General features: G+C 37.0%; 1 protein-coding gene across 1 annotated transcript in view; it reads left to right on the top strand.

The window, feature by feature from the left end:
* Nucleotides 1–18,085, top strand: part of LOC130915663 (fibronectin type III and SPRY domain-containing protein 2) — a 32,434-nt gene that overhangs the window by 9,235 nt on the left and 5,114 nt on the right. The window contains exons 10-12 of the mRNA XM_057835636.1: nt 640–773; nt 857–989; nt 8,417–8,593. Coding sequence (XP_057691619.1) covers nt 640–773; nt 857–989; nt 8,417–8,593 — 444 coding nt within the window. The remainder of the gene's footprint in view (nt 1–639; nt 774–856; nt 990–8,416; nt 8,594–18,085) is intronic.

Genomic DNA, 18,085 nt, shown 5'->3' with positions numbered 1-18,085 from the left:
ACAGTAACAAAAAATAATAAAATTAAGCGATATTTATGGGGTAGATATCTGTGACTTCTTTTCATTGAGACGTCATTTGTTTAAAAGTTCAAAATATGCGAGTGAATAATTTTTTAAAGTCTTTTTTTTTTTTTTATTAAAATAAATATCAGACATCCATTAATTATTCTAAGCTAAAAATGACAGACATTTTGAATGATAAATATAATTACCTTCGTTTTATGGCTGGGTTAAAACAAAAGCGGTTGTGCGATGTCTTTCAACGGGGTTTTCCAGGGTAAAACTGACAAATTAAAAATAGTTTGGGGGCTTAATGCGCCATGAATCTGCTATGGCACCATATAGAAATAATGTTCTATCAAACACAACCGTTCTTTTGGCTTAAAATATAGCAGTTTCTTTTAAAGAGGAGTGCAAGAGCAGAAACTGCTTTTTCAGTCTTGTCTGTGTTTTCTGCCATATATATATTTTTTAACTTTTTAACCATGCATCCAAGCCTGTGTTGAACTTGCAGAGGACTCCTGCGGCTACCGAAATGTAGTATTTTTGATGAGTCCAGATGTTTTTGGGAGTGAAACAATGAATGCAAATTTTCTGTTTCTTTTATTGTGAATGTCCGTCCAATGTCACAATTCCCAGATCTGTGGTAGCAGTGCCCACATGTCAGTCCCTAATCCAGCTTCAGGCAGGCCGCCGTTACCTTATCTCCGTGAGAGCGGTCAATATCGGTGGACCCAGTGATAGGAGTGAGGTCATAAGCATATCCACTTCTGGTGAGACGCTACAAAGTAGACACATAATTGTTTTCCATTCAGGCTACTGTCTGACTAAACACCATTAAAACATTTTGTTCTAGGCACATTTTTCTATCTCCTTGAGGACACAGCCCACCCATGCCTGTCCATCTCTGATGATGGTTTTACTATTTTTTATGGAGATGAAGAGCTGCCTATCAGTGCGATGGCCTTAGATGATAACAACTTTACCAGGTAGAGAATGAAATTTCATGTTTGAGATCTGATACCCAACTGAGATTCTAACCCTTTAAGGGGCACTCATTTAATTCATTGGTTGCCATTGATGGCACTAAACGTCCAATCCATTTTGACTGTGTGACGTACCAGCAATTTGACGTTGAGCTGTGTCAATGGCACTGAAGCATGAGCATTCACAGCCAGTCCACAAAGTTGAAATGAAATCAACACCCATCATTGTCAATGACAGTCAGTTAAATGCTATGGCAAAAATAATCAACTTTATTAATTGGTTAACATTAGATCTGGGTGGAGTAGCGTTACTTTAAAATATTACTCGAGTAAAAGTAGTCATCCAAAAAATGTACTCAAGTACAAGTAAAAAGTATTCAGTGAAAAGAATACTCAAGTAATGAGTAACATTATGAGTAACTGATTTTTTTTCTTTTTTTTAAAACAATGAATAAAATTGTTCCCAGTTTGAGTGGTCAATACTGTAGTTCCTTCATAGTTACGATTATGAAATTAAAATTTCTTGAGGTCAATCGGTGCCAAATAAATAGAAGGAGAGTTTTAAATCTGTGATTTCGATTCATGTTGAGGGGAGCGCTTTATGTCAAATACTTCATTTGTTACAGTGCTTTAAAGACGCTGGATTGAGCTTGCGTCTGATTGGTGTAATGGAATCATGTGATTTTTGTTGTGACGTGTCATTGGTGAAATTAGTAGCCCTACTCTTGGCAATAGCATCACTAGCAAAAAATAAATAAATCTAATATGTGGAATAATGAGGAAACCTGTAACTCTTGTGTAGTCCAAAGTAGCGGAGTAAGAGTAATGTTTTCTCTTCACAAATCTAAAAGTAAAAAGTATGGCTTAGTAAAACTTATTTTTCTCAAAAAGTTTACTCGTTAACGTAATGGAGTACATGTAACGCGTTACTACCCACCTCTGGTTACCATAACCAGTCTTTCTGGTTTTGTGTTTTAAATGCTATTTTATATATATATATATATATATATATATATATATATATATATATATATATATATGTATGTATATATTTGTAAAACATTATAATTTAAGTAATAAATATACATATGATTGAGATCTGGCATCTGTATATGTGGACATCACATTTCAGGTGATGTACAGGCCACACTAATTTCATAAAGCAAAAGTTTTAAATGAGGAAAATGGTCAGAAATGCGCAAATTAGCCAAAAAAAAAAAAAAAAAAAAAAAAAAAAAAGGGAAAAAAAAAGAAAACAATCTAAAACAATCATTATAAAAAAATTTGAAAAAAAGACATATGTATGTATATATATATATATATATATATATATATATATATATGTATATGGCGGAAAACAACAGACAAGACTGAAAAAGCAGTTTCTGCTCTTGCACGCCTCTTTAAAAGAAACTGCTGTATTTTAAGCCAAAAGAACTGTTGTGTTCGATAGAGCAATATGTCTATATGCTGCCATAGCAGATTCATGGCGTATTAAGCCCCCAAACTATTTTTAATTTGTCCATGTTACCCTGGAAACCCCCGTTTACAGACGTCACGCAACCGCTTTTGTTTCAACCCAGCCATAAAACGAAGGTAATTACATTTTTCAAAATGTCATTTTTAACTTAGAATCATTAATTGATGTCACATATTTCGTTTAAAAAAAAAACAACTTTAAAAATTATTTACTCGCATATTTTAAACTTTTAAACTAATTATGTCACAATGAAAAAAATGGTGTCTGTAAAAAAGTCACGGATATCTACCTCATAACTATCGCTTAATTGTATTTTTTTTTTAACTGTCGCATTTTCGCCGATATGTTAGATGATAATCGATCCAAACAAAGAAAAATTGAAAAAACACGTTTAAAAGGGTAAATATATGAAAAAGAAAATCTCGACCACTCCTTGATGTCTGCGATTTCTGCACCGCGACCCTTGTTATATTACCATGTTTCACCCATAAAATCCCCCCAAAATCCTTTACACTCAGTGATACATGCAACATTGAGTTTTTGCATTGAAACAAGGTAAGTATGCGATAATATCTCGTTAAAGTCATGGCGCCTGTAATTTTTCTGTAGTTTTTTAAACGAAATATTAGACACCAATTCATGATTCTAAGCTAAAAATGACATTTTAAATAAATGTGATTACTTACCTTCTTTTTATGGCTGGGGTGCGACGTCTGGGTAAAACGGGCAAATTAAAAATAGTTCGGGGCTTAATGCGCATGTCAAGGGACAAGGGTCGTGATGCAGAAATTGCAGACATCAAAAAGTGGTCGAGATGTTATTTTTCATATACCCTTTTAAACTTTTTTTTTTCAATTTTTCTTTTCTTGGATCGATTATTTATCATCTCAAATAACGGGCAAAATGCGACAGCAACAAAAAAAAATACATATAAGCGATAGTTATGAGATAGATATCCGTGACTTATTTACAGACACCATTTTTTTCATTGTGGCATAATTTAAAAGTTTAAAATATGCAAGTGAATAATTTCTTAAAGTATTTTTTAAAATGAAATATTAGACATCAATTAATGATTCTAAGCTAAAAATGTAATAATTACTGAGCTTTTTATGGCTGGGTTGAAACAAAAGCAGTTAGGCGACGTCTGTAAACAGGGGTTTCCAGGGTAAAAGGGACAAATTAAAAATAGTTGGCGGGCTTAATGTGCCATGAATGTGCTATGGCAGCATATAGACATATTGTTCTATCAGACACAACAGGTCTTTTGGCTTAAAATACAGCAGTTTGTTTTATAGAGGGGTGCGAGAAAACAGACAAGGCTGAAAAAGCAGTTTCTGCTCTTGCACCTCTTTTTAAAATAAAATGCTGTATTTTGTTTCAACCAAGCCATAAGAAGCTCAGTAATTATATCTATAATTTGAAATGTCTCATTTTTAGCTTAGAATCATTAATTGATGTCTAATATTTCATTTAAAAAAAACGACTAAGAAATTATTCACTTGCATAATTTAAACAAATTATGTCACAATGGAAAAAAATAGTGTCTGTAAATAAGTCACGGATATGTACCTCATAACTATCGCTTATATGTATTTTTATTGTTGCTGTCGCACTTTGCCTGTTATTTGAGATGATAACCGATCCAAACAAAGAAAAATCGAGAAGAAAAAAAAATGTGTAAAAGGGTAAATTTATGAAAAAGATCTCGACCACGCTTTGATGTCTGCGATTTCAGCATTGCGACCCTTATTACCATGTTTCACCCATAAAATCCCCCAAAAATCCGGCTGTGGCCATTCACATCTGTGTCTTGACACTCGATGATACATGCTACATGGAGTTTTTGGATCGAAACGAGGTAAGTACGCAATAATACAGTGCCCTCCATAATTATTGGCACCCCTGGTTAAGATGTGTTATTTAGTTTCTAATATTTTTTTTTTGAATTCAAATAATATGGGACCTTAATGGAAAAAAGAGAGAAATCCAACCTTTAATATAAGTGCATTTATTCAGTGGGGAAAAAATCCCACATAAAGAAATAATTATTGACTTCAAATAATGTGTGTCACAATTATTAGCACCCCTGGTGTTAATACTTTGTACAACCCCCTTTTGTCAACAAAACAAAGTCTGGGGACTGAGATGGCCATGGGAGGAGCTTGATTTTGTGTCTGGTGAACCATTTCTGTGTAGAATTGGCCATATGTTTAGGGTAATTGTCTTGCTGAAAGACCCAGTGATGACCCATCTTCAGCTTTCGGGCAGAGGGCAACAGATTTTGATTTAAAATGTCCTGGTATTTCAAAGCATTCATGATGCCATGCACCCTAACAAAGTTCCCAGGGCCTTTGAAATCGAAACAGCCCCACAGCATCACTGACCCACCCCATACTTCACAGTGGGTATGCGGTGCTTTTCAGCATGCGCGTCTTTCGTGGCACGCCAGACCCACTTAGAGTGTTTGGTTCCAAAAAGCTCAATCTTGGGTCTCATCTGACCAAAGCACACGGTCCCAGATGAGACCAAGATTGAGGTTTTTGGCAACAAACACTCTAAGTGGGTCTGGCGTGCCACAAATCTCATCTGACCAAAGCACACGGTCCCAGTTGAAGCCTGGGACCATTTGCCCTGGGAACCTTGTTAGGGTGCATGGCATCATGAATGCTTTGAAATACCAGGACATTTTAAATCAAAATCTGTTGCCCTCTGCCCGAAAGCTGAAGAAGGGTCGTCACTGGGTCTTTTAGCAAGACAATGACCCTAAACATATGGCCAAATCTACACAGAAATGGTTCACCAGACACAAAATCAAGCTCCTGCCATGGCCATCTCAGTCCCCAGACCTTGTTTTGTTGGCAAAAGGGGGTTGTACAGAGTATTAACACCAGGGCTGCTAATAGTTGTGACTAGGGATGTCCCGATCCAGGTTTTTGCACTTCCGATCCAATACCAATATTGTTTTGCACTTCCGATCTGATACCGATACTGGCCGATACCGATACTGACCTATCTGAGCATGTGTTAAAGTTTAAAGTTATTTAGCCTCCTTACTTAGTTGTCAGACTCATGTTGAAAAAGGTTTCAGTACTCTTGATAACAACTAGCCAGCTGAATTAGGTGAGTTTGAATAACACACAACAGTTGGTAACAAGAAACTGACCTGTTTATTCAGGGACAAACACAAAACATTATAAATAACAAACAGAAATGGCATAGTCAGTCAGTAAAATATGCAAATAATATTGTAAACTGTCTTAAAAGCAAAACACACCAACAACCTCAGTGGAAAATCCCCCAAATCCCCCAAGCTATTAGATGCTTTTAATGTTTCGTGCATTAGTTACAAAATTTGTATAAAAAGCCTCTCAGGTTTAAATAAACGACTATTTCAGTATCAAGTTAACATTTTAAAACGGTAAATAAAATACTCAAGTCCCCACTTGGTATCAGCAGCTTTAAACTACATTCAATTCATTTAATTTTGTGAATCAACTGTTAAAGTTGTTAAATTTCTCCCGTTATTCCATAATTTCCCTTCTGTCTACTTTCGACATGTGAAAGTTTTAAAACTTTTTTGAAGATAGATTCAAGTCAAGATTTTGCCGATTTAGGAGTATTTGAGATAAAAAGTTAATTAGGTTCGCTTGGAAGGTTCACAACAGCCTACTAGGGAAGTCTTCTGCTTTAAGATGGCGGCTGTTTACTAACGCATCTGGTTTTCAATACTTCAATGTTGCTAACGCAGTCGAGTCTGTCGTGTAGCATCTTGTTCTACATACATATGATATCTATTATCTCCAGTAAAACAACGTTGACGTAGTTTGTAGCGGCTATCAGCAGCAGTCAGGTATTCTTGTGTTTTTTATCTAGCGGCATGAGTTGAGCTAAAGCCGTGAGTTGAGCATTGGCATTACCCGGGACAAAGACAAGTTATGTTTACTTTCGGGACGCAATGCGGTCAGTTTCTCATTGCGTCCCGAAGACCGAGCGGTGTATTAGTTCCGCTTTACTTGACATATTTCAATAATCGGAATTTGGATGTTTGTGAATCGTTCTCGAATCTTCCACGGCCGAATCGCGTGTTGGATGGTGCGTCTTTACTCACGTGAGATGATGTCTCGTCATCCAGAATGAATTCTTCGGCAATGACTCCTGTTATTCCCTGGGCTTTGGGACTGTCGAGTGCCAGTTTGTCACGCATAGCAAAAGTTTCTGCCAGCGTTAGTTGCGTAGGACCTTTCATTTTGTCTTCGGTTTTCTCAACATACTCCTCATATTGTTTGTGGTGGTATTTCGCTAAATACTTGATTAGGTTGGTTGTATTAAAACTTCTTATAGCTTTACCACTACGCTTGACTTTATTGTGGCATATGTTGTTTAAGGTGAAACGATCCCACACAGCTGACATTTTTACAGAGAAAGTCTCTCGGTAAATTGGGAGACGGTAATGTAAATGTAGTGTGTTGAAGGTGTGCCGTAAAATGTGGACCGGATTTTAGGGAAACCGAAGCAAAAACTGGAATGGATTATGTAAAACGGTGCGCTGGAAAACCCGGACCGGACTTGAAAAAAAAAATTGGATCGGAAGTCTGGATCGGAATTTTTTTCCGTGTTCCGATCCGATACCGATGCGCATTTTTTTGCCCATATCAGCATCCGATCCGATCCAAATATCGGATCGGGACATCTCTCAGGCTACGTTCATACTACAGGTCTTAATGCACAAATCCGATTTTTTCGTGTTTTTCCGACTCGAGTGAGGCATTAACTTGACGGTCTGAACGTGACAAGTCGCATAGAACGGGACCATTTCAAATCCGATCTGGGTCACTTTCATATGTGGTCTAAATCCGATCTGGGCCACATTTTTCCAGACTGTCGCGGCGGTCTGTACTGTCCAGTCCCGCAAATCAGATTTCATGCAGCAATTACGTCATCAAATAGCGAGAGAGTCGTTACCGTAGCGATGCACCTGTGCGTTATTAGCGCCTAGCTTGCAGTGAACACGGCTTTTGAGGAAGAGCTGAGCTTGACAACAGTCATAAAAAATAAAAATGGGTTGAGGATAAGCCTGAGAATGCTCAGTTTTCTCTCTGTTCCAAGTGAGCAATATTTCAACATTGCCTCCACTGCCGAGAGTCGGGACAAACTGCCCGTATGTGTGTGTGACGTGCACGGACAGTGCGTGCATGCTATCGATCCATATAAACTTTGAATATTTGCCTAAACGGGGATTATTTATGTCTGTTATTTGTGTCCACCTTTTGAAAAGCAAAATATGATATCCCTGGAATGACGGATGACGTCTGTCATTTGTTTTGATGGTTCTGCGCATGCGGGTCTTCTTGCTTAGCGGGTGTCGGACTGCGAATTATTGCGCATGCGTAATACTTGAACGGTCTCAATGGATAAAGGCAGTCTGAACGGGCACGCCAAAAAAACGGATATGACAAAAAAATCGGATTCGTGCATTAAGACCTGTAGTATGAACGTAGCCTAATTGTGACACACATTATTTGATGTCAAATAATTATTTATGTGGGATTTTTTCCCAAATTATTAGAAGCTAAAAAACACATCTTAACCAGGGGTGCCAATAATTATGGAGGGCACTGTATCTCATTAAAATCATGGCGTTTTTAATTTTGCTCCTGCGTGCGCTCACCTCCAGTTAGGGTTTTGCTGTTTAATTTTTAAAATTTTTTTAAATGCCCTCCTTGCTCGTGTTCAAATTTTTTTTTAGTTCGGCCAAATTGGGGGTCTCAGAGCGGAACTTGAAGTCACCCGAGTGTTTTCCGCCATATACACACACACACACACACACACACACACACACACACACACACACACACACACACACACACACACACACACACACATATATATATATATATATATATATATTCCGAATCCTACAATTTCTCATGAAGCGCTCGTTTACTAGGTGCGTAGCAATCCTTGGGGATTTGATTCCGGTGCGAACTAAGCATTACTGGGAAGTAGAGGTGGACGACAGGACTGAGTTCAGAATTGGAGTTGCATACGAAGACACAGAAAGGAATTCCTACCTGGGAGGAAACACTACCTCCTGGTGTATGAGACACATCCTCACAACTTCAAGGTAACGGAGCACCATTTTACTGTAATGTTCCTTAACTTAACTGTTCTATACTTTGTATTGTATACAGCAGTGGTCTCCTTTTTTGCACCACGGACGTGTAACGTGTGCCTTTTTTTTTTTTTTTTTTTAACGGACCAGCAATGTGTGGCAGAAAATGACAGTAGATATAAAATAACACGACGGGGCTAAAAATGAATATTAAGTGCAGGGAAAATGTCACTCACCATAAGCTGAATAAACCTTTTTTTTTTAAACAGCGGGCTCTCCTAAAACTTGACGGCAAATATACGCGGTCGCAAGCATAATGAGGTTTCTTGGCTTTAGCATTACGGTTCGCCATGAGGTATGATGATGCGTTCAGTGCATTCGCATTTGTTGCCTCGTTTTCTAGCTTTTAGCCACATATTATGCAAAATGGACTTGGTTGTATGGTCCTTTAATGGCTCAGCAGGGGGCCTTTTCCCCCATAAAAAAGCTGTCCAAAGACGTCGCCGCCCGCAGCACACAGCAGCTAAAGTTACTGTTTACATTGACTGGCGCTGGGCTGCTATAGGTCTGCAAACACACTAGTAATTGCGGCCAACCACTAGATAGCAACTTACAGTTACTCGGATTAGTTTATAGAGTAGACAGGGATATTGATACATTAAGGCCACAGTCACAGGCCAGATTGTGATCGTTAACAAATGATTTATTATTTCTCTGCGGCCCAGTAGCAAATGCGTCACTGACTCGTACCGGTCTGCGGCCCTGTGGTTGGGGATAACTGGTATACAAGACAGCATGCTCAACAGCAAGATGTCAAATCTTTGAAAGGCAGTGAATACGTTAGTTTTATAAATTGTAAATAAAAACAATGAAATGTTGAAGTGCCAAATTTCAACATTTGTCCTTATAAATTAAACTTTTGATCTGTCATCTATTTTGTATTCTAAATAGAATATTGTACTTTGGCACTATTCCCTATTCACTCTTGTCCCAACTTTTTGGGAAAGCGGTTTATATATATTACATATTTAACCCTTGTGGGAAAAACGTCCCATTTTGGGACTTTTGTGTTTTAGCAAGATATACATCAAAGACAGAGCATATGAAAAAGCCATTGAGAATCGCTGTAATGGTGCCCAATTGTCCAAAAAAATCTTCTCTTTCAAGAATTTCAAAATTATTATTGTCATAATTATATGTGGGAATACATTTTGTTATCACCCACAGGAAAAACAGTCCCTTTTTTGGACTCTATTTTCCCATTAACATCCATTATAAATGCTAATTTTCCATGTATTTTTGATGCCCTGTACCCCTAATGTGTTACAGTGCATTTTTCTCAATTACCCAATGCATCCCTTCACAGGCGGTTGAACTACATGTGAAAACTAATTTTTTTGACTTGAGAGTCATAAACGCCATAATACATCAGATGCCGCTAGAGAGCTAACTATCATTTTTGGTTAAGCTGACGTATGAGCGCCGTCTGTCTCCATTCTGATACCAAAGCAATAAAGCATGCTTAGGATCAAAAGCTCAGGCCTGCTTGCATGTGTGAACGCAATACCAATGACGTGCACATGAGTATGAGTATGTAATGAGTGTGCGCGCGCATGTATGCGAGAAAGAGAAGATTTGACAATAGGTGTTTTACTAAGATAACAGTACTTACTATGTGTGTGTGTGTGGTATGAACATATTCAGGGTGTCCGCGCGTGCATGTGTGTCTGCCCGAATGTGCACGTGCACACGCACGGGTATCTCTTTGAATAATCAATCATGAATCTTTGAGTGTAGGCACAACTTCAAAAGGCACATCAGAGCAGTGGTTTGGAAGATATCATGAGTATGACTTTTGGAACTCATTTTGAGGATTGCGCACAAAACAAATGTCCCAGAGCCAAATTTCCAAATGTAATTACTAGAATATGACACAATTCAACATTTAGTGAAGTTTGTTCCACTTCTGCGCAGCGGTTTTGGAGATATCATTAGTATTACATTGATCTTCCATATCGCACTTATTTCCGCCTAACGAGGTCAATATGGATTTCAAAATTCATTTTGAGGATTGCGCACAAACCAAATGTCCTAGAACCAAATTTCCAAATGTAATTACTAGAATATGACACAATTCAACATTTAGTGGGCTTTGGTTCACTTCTGCGCAGCGGTTTGGGAGATATAATCAAAATCAAATTTCTCTTCCAAAGTGCCCTGATCTCGCGCTAAAGAGGTGAGTATGGCTTTTGGAACTCATTTTGAGGATTGCGCTCAAACCAAATGTCACAAAGCCAAATTCCCAAATGTAATTAATAGAATATGACACAATTCAACATTAAGTGAAGTTTGGTTCACTTCTGCGCAGCGGTTTTGGAGATATCATCAAGATCACATTTGTCTTCCATATCGCACTTATTTCCGCCTAAGGAGGTCAATATGGATTTCAAGATTCATTTTAAGATTTCGCACAAACCAAATGTCCTAGAACCAAATTTCCAAATGTAATTACTAGAATACGACACAATTCAACATTTGGTGAAGTTTGGTTCACTTCTGCGCAGCGGTTTTAGAGATATCATCAAAATTAAATTTCTCTTCCAAAGTGCACTGATCTCGCGCAAAAGAGTATGGCTTTTGAAACTCTAACCAAATGTCACAGAGCCAAATTTCCAAATGTAATTATTAGAATATAACACAATTCAAGATATTTGGTGAGCTTTGGTTCAATTCTGCGCAGGGGTTTGGGAGATATCATCATTTTTCCTAAGTGTCCCAAAGAATTTGAAAATGCCATTGTCAAAAAACGTTGTTCCCCCAAAAAATTTAAGTTATGATTTTTTAACATATTGAAGGCTCTAATTTGTCCATATTGAATAATCCAATTTGAATGTGTTTTTTTTTTATTTTATAAATATATATGCAGATGATAGTTACTTTTACCCATAGCACAATACTGCTTTTTACTGCTTTTATTGTCCATAGAGGGCATCGAAAATAAATAAATAAAAACTATACATGTATGGATAGGTCTGATGCCACTGAACATTTTGAGTGGTCGCATGTAAAAAAAATATTCAGAAATGACTTGGGTAATACACTTCAAAGCAACGTCCCATTTTGGAACCTTTCTTCCTACGTGTCACAAACAATTTGATAATGCCATTGTAAAAAAATGTTGTGTTCCCAAAAAAATGTTATGTTATGATTTATTAACATATTGAAGGCTCTAACTTGTCCATATTGAATATTCCAATTTCAATGTGTTTTTCATATAAATGCAGATGAGTTACTTTTGCTCTTAGCACTAGACTGCTTTTATTGTCCATAGAGGGCATCAAAAATAAATAAAAAACTATATGTATGGATAGGTCTGATGCCACTGAACATTTTGAGTGGTCGCATGTAAAAAACATTAAGAAATGACTTAGGTAATACACGTCAATGCAACGTCCCATTTTGGAACCTTTTTTCCTATGTGTCACAAACAATTTGATAATGCCATTGTAAAAACATGTTGTGTTCCAAAAAAATGTATATGTTATGATTTATTAACATATTGAAGGCTCTAACTTGTCCATATTAAATATTCCAATTAGAATGTGTTTACTATATATATGCGGATGACAATTACTTTTGCTCTTAGCACAATATTACTTTTATTGTCCATAGAGGGCATCAAAAATAAATAAATGCACAAAAACTATATACATGTGGATAGTAGGGTTGGGAATCTCTGGCATGAAGCCGATTCGATATGTATCTAGATAGACAGGTTACGATTCGATTAAAAAAACGATACATTTTTAAGGCCGAGCGATTCGATACGATTCGGTACAGTGTAAGGACGATAGTTCGATAGAGTGAAAACGATACGATAGTAAATATTTGTTATGTGTGTTTGTACAGTATTTTAAACATATAAAAAGACCACATTTCTAATATAGCAAAATTAAACAACAAAATTTCATACCAATGTTATATTTTTTTTTATGGAAAAAAAAAAAAAAGGCTTACTATATGACCGTCATTTTGTTGGATGGGATTGATAACAAAATAAAACTCCAGTGACAGACAACAATAAAGTGCAGTAATTCAATTACTGTATTTCCCGGTGTTTTTAACACAAGAGGTAAGTAATTTAAGTGCAAACTTTCAACGTAAACATAAACATCTTACAAACAAAAAAAATATTAATTATATGCAGCAGCTCAAAAAAAAAAAAAAAAAAAAGAATCCTGCTAGAGTTATAAATAAATAATAAATTATGCTTTACGACTGGTATAATTGGGGGAATAAAAACATAGCATTTTAGACAGACAGGTCAATAATCATTACTTTAACCCAGGGGTGTCCAAACTTTTTGCGAAGGGGGCCAGATTTGGTGTGGTAAAAATGTGGGGGGGTCCGACCTTGGCTGACGTCCTTTACGTAGAACAATATATTTAAGCAAATTTTAGCAAGCCGTTCTGTGTGTCACATTTGCTGTATTTTTTTAAATAATAATTTCAACAATTTTGCAACTAGCCTCGTGAGTGCCGCAAATGTAAACAAAGCGCTGCAGAATGGGTACATGACATCTCGCTCTTTTGAGTTAATCATTTTCGCAGTGTGCAACAAAGCATATAACATTAGCAATCACTTTTCAAATTAATTTAACTTATTTGTCTGCTCAATTACAGTCACAGTAGATAATCTAAACTTATTGGCACTTATTAATTTAAATATGCACATTCCTGTTGTAATGAAATAACAATAATATTCTGTAGCCACAAATATTCAGAATCTTTTCTTCTTCCAAGTTTTTTTTTAGGATTAAGTATAATAATGTATTGCTTAAAGTAAGGCTGTTAAGATTATTTTCAGCTAGCTATTTTTCTTCCAAGAAATCTGAGAGAAATACACCTGAAGCGCTGGCAGATAATTTCACTTATTTCCAATAGATTTACACTTAAAACTGACTAGTAACGCTTGTCAGGGCAGGATGAGTGCATAAAAGGTAAAAAAGGGAGAAGACGTCCACTTATGCACTTTTAATAGACAAAAATAAATAAATCCAGCTCAACCACTCGTCACTTGGGAGTACAACGGACCACGCACACATGGTTACACTTGACTCCCCAAAAAGTAGGTAGCAACTGAAGAAGAAAGTGAACATACAACATAAAGAGGCGCCACCGTGTGGTGGATGTCCTAAGGAACAAAGAGGATCACAGAAGTGAAGTGTGTTTTGCAGTGTATTAATGTTATGTTAGGAATGGCTTACTTTTAAAGACATTTTTGTGCAACTTAGGTATTTACTCTGTAAGTAATTGTTGCCAAAGGTTTACCATTACACAATGTCAGACAATGTCATTATTTAGATGTTGGAATTGACGACTTGTTCGTATTTTATGTTGAAAAAAAAAAAAGCAATAAATTATGTTTTTGCACAGTAATATTTTCTTTTGTTTAAAATTTGACATAAATCTTTTAATAGAATTATCGGCTTGATATTATCGGTTATCGGTAGGAATGAGAAGGAAATTATCGATTATCGGTATCGGTTGAAAAATGTATTATCGTGCATCACTAATTTGCAGCCACCACACACAGTCATGGTTGCACCACTTCCCATCATGCATTTGGGCAGAACAGTTAAGTCGCTACAGTATCATTTACTGAAAGCTCAACAAATACACTAGATGGCAATATTTAGTCACAATAAACCAACTCACATTTTTATAAGTCTTTCTATCCGTGGATCCCTTTCACAGAAAGAATGTTAATAATGTTAATGCCATCTTGTGGATTTATTGTTATAATAAACAAATACAGTACAGTACATATGTGCAGTATGTTGAATGTATATATCCGTCTTGTCTTATCTTTCCTTTCCAACAATAATTTACAGAAAAATTTGGCATATTTTAGAGATGGCTTGAATTGCGATTAATTACGATTAATTTTTAAGCTGTGATTAACTCGATTAAAAATTTTAATCGTTTGACAGCCCAAGTTAAATGTACACCTTATGCTTAATATACTGTATACATAACACAATAAAACAGAATTGTTGTAGAACTCAAAATGTTGACTGGACAGTTATGGACTATGCACATTGAATCATTAGTAACATCAAATATTACACATTACACCAAAGTATATCAGTAGCCGTGTCCTTAAGTCTTTCTGATAGTTTTCCCCTGACCTTTTTACTGCAATAATATAATGAAAACCCGAAATTATGGCTTTTAGTTTTGGCCACCCCAAGATTTTAAGTGGCCCCATCTGGCCACCCCTATGAAAAATTTCTGGAGGCGCCACTGCCTATCCTTGACGCGCCAGCCGTTGCAGTCAACTTTTTTTTTTTTTGATTGTCGACATTTTAGAAAATTGGGAGTAAAGGGTCACATGTGGTAATGTTGCTTAGAGTGCTGCTGCCTTTTAGTGGGTAAATGAGGAGCAGCATTTAGTGCATAAGCTACTTCATATGCTTGTAGCAGTACTGCTGACCAATTTATTAAGTCTGTGTGCGGGCCAGACGTTATTGATTTTATGACAGAGGCTGGGGGCCGGATGAAATTTGACCACGGGCCGGACTTTGGACATGTCTGCTTTAACCTAATACACAGCAAAGTCATTCACTTATGCCTGTGCTTTCTCATTTCTTATTCGCCATCACTGTCCATATCTTTCCTGAAGGGCAGAATCTTCTTGAGGAATTCAACTAATCCACGTTCATATTTAAGTAGACTGCGTTTCGTGGAAACAATATGCCGCCCTTTCCACCATTGTAGTCGGTTATTTTTCAGGGTTAAGAACTCACGATCTCTGTACCGCTCCACACAAGCTCTGTCCCATACGAACAGATCTGGCTCCCGTCGAAGTCCGACTTTTGTTTTTCTGGGTGCGTTGAAAATCAATCGCTGTACGTCGCTGGCGTCGGTGATCACACTGTCCATTGTTTTAGCATGTTGCCTCGTTGCTAATAGTTTCGTTTTGAGCTGTGAAGAAAATGCTGCGGAGCGGGGCCGGATGTATGGGTGGGCCGGGGTGGGCACGGCCCACCCAGACGTGAGTCGTGCCCACCCAATCAAAATGTCGGGAATATCTATTGTAGCGTCGCACTGGATATAGAGAACGCACAGCGAGTTGGTCTCACCTACTTTTTTACAGCAGGATTAACGGTTACTGTTGGCAGCAACAACGCCGAACAAGCAATCACCTAAACAAGCTGTTTTTCCAACCTCATTTGTTATCCGCGCGCTTCCTCTCGCTCCTCCAGGCACATACACACACGCACCCTCCGCTCGCCCCGCCCACTCCTACTCATCCAACCACACACACCCATCCGTACCAGAGGCGTTCGCTGACGGTAGGAAGCTGATAGAACAGCAATAATATTGTGGGGTCGTTACACTAAATATTCGGTCGAAGAAAGTAAAAAGATATCACAATATCTGTACCAATACCATATTATTGGGTGGGCAGCCGTGTTCCTCCCGACAGAACATAAAAAAGTGTTTTTGCCAGCGATGCAGAGTCGCTGTAAAAGCTGTAGTAGTACCAAGTAGCTCTACCGATTTCACCAATGAGACGTCGCAAAAATAATCACATGACTCCATTATACAAATCAGACGCAAGCTTGCCGTCCTAGCTTCACACCAGCCTGCTCAATCATGTGGTCTTTAGTACCGTAAAAAAATGAAGTATTTTATATTGAGCGCTGCTCTCAACAGGACTCAAAAGTGCGGATTTCAACCTCTATACCAGTTTTTATTTGGCATTGATTGACCAAGGATAACCGGATGTATGCTCCTTTTAATTTCTAAATAGTAATAATGAAGAAACTCTTCACTATTCAAACGAGGAACTATTTTTTCCACCAGAGGGCACTCATGCTCTTTGGACGAAGAATGCCTCGTTTGTGTTTTTTTTCTCTCATTGGAATACATTTTTATTGTATTTCTTTGGCTTTATGCGGTTATGTAATGTGTTATTGTCCAGTATCATTATAACAACGGTTCATATACCATTGTAAAAAAAAAAAAAAAAGCAGTTACTCAAAATGTCACTCTTAATTGAGTATTCTTTTCACTGCATACTTTTTTATTTGTACTTGAGTACATTTTTTGGATGACTACTTTTACTCTTACTTGAGTAATATTAGTTTGAAGTAACACTACTCTTAGTTGAGTAAAAATGTTGGCTGCTCTACCCACCTCTGCGTTTAAATATTGCAATTTAAATTTGCTTATAAAATCCAGACACTTATTCTGGAAGTTTTCAAAATGTTTCTTAAGTAGTTTTTAAAAACAAAGGTTTAATCAAACGTTGTACCAATGAAACCATTACATATGCACCGCAAAACCCAAAAAAAAAAAAAAAAAAAAAAAAAGAAAAGCTTCCCTTGTTTTCAGTGTAAATATACTAGAAATAAGTGAAATTATCTGTGAGTGCTTCAATTAAATTTACTCACTTAGATTTCTTGAAATAAGAAAAATATCTAGCTGAAAATAAGCTTAAAAAACTTGTCAGAAATGGTTTTAAATTCAAGAATAGATATTGTTCAAAACATTATTGGAAAGCATTTTTCTCTTGATATAGGTGAAAAATGACCAAATTGTAGTTGTATGGCCTTAATAAGAACAAATACTGTAGCAATAGTAATATTTACTTAAAGTAAGTGGAAGAATCTGATGCATTAATCTGTTAACCAGCCGTTAACACTCAGAACAAGATGGAGAAAATTATACGACTAAATTTAAGAAAAATTAAAGAAATGCAGAGGGTAAAAAAAAAAGCCTGCATTGGGGGTGCCCCCTCAAGATTTCTTAGTGCCCACTCAGGTGGGTAAACCTAGATCCGGGCCTGCTGCGGAGCGTGCGTTACAGTGGTTTCGTTAGCTCTCGCGTTATGACACGCCCGTGACGATCGGGTAATGACGGCGACTAGTAGCAGTCTGCCGAAATGCATGGGAAGTTGAGGCAACCACGACTGTGAGTAGTGCTTGTCCATATTATATTATGCGTGCGGTCTCGATCTAAGTGTGCTGTGTGATAAATGACAAGCGCAGCATGTGAAGCCAAATTAGTATCATATTCAACAATACATTGAACTAGGCATTACAATTCTTGTGCTCGCGATAGCCCAATTCTAGATCTACCATCGGTTCATTGAATATTTAATGGCTAATTACTGTCGAATGGTAACATTACTATCGATACACCTGTATCTCTCACCTGTAAAACCGGATACCCACCGGATGCCACTGAAAATTTTGAGTAGTCGCAAGTAAAAAAATATTCAGAAATGACTTTGATATTACACTTCAAAGCAACGTTCAAAAATGGAAGGTTTTTCCTGTCGCAAAAAAACAATGTTGCGTTCCCCCAAAAATAAAGTGTTATGATTTATTAACATATCGAAAGCTCTAATTGTCCATATTGAATATTCCAATTTGAATGGTTATATATATATATATATATATATATATATATATATATATATATATATATATAT

This window comes from Corythoichthys intestinalis, chromosome 1, assembly GCF_030265065.1.
Source record: "Corythoichthys intestinalis isolate RoL2023-P3 chromosome 1, ASM3026506v1, whole genome shotgun sequence".
NCBI classification, from domain to species: domain Eukaryota; kingdom Metazoa; phylum Chordata; class Actinopteri; order Syngnathiformes; family Syngnathidae; genus Corythoichthys; species Corythoichthys intestinalis.
This window is presented reverse-complemented; position numbering and strand designations above follow the sequence as displayed.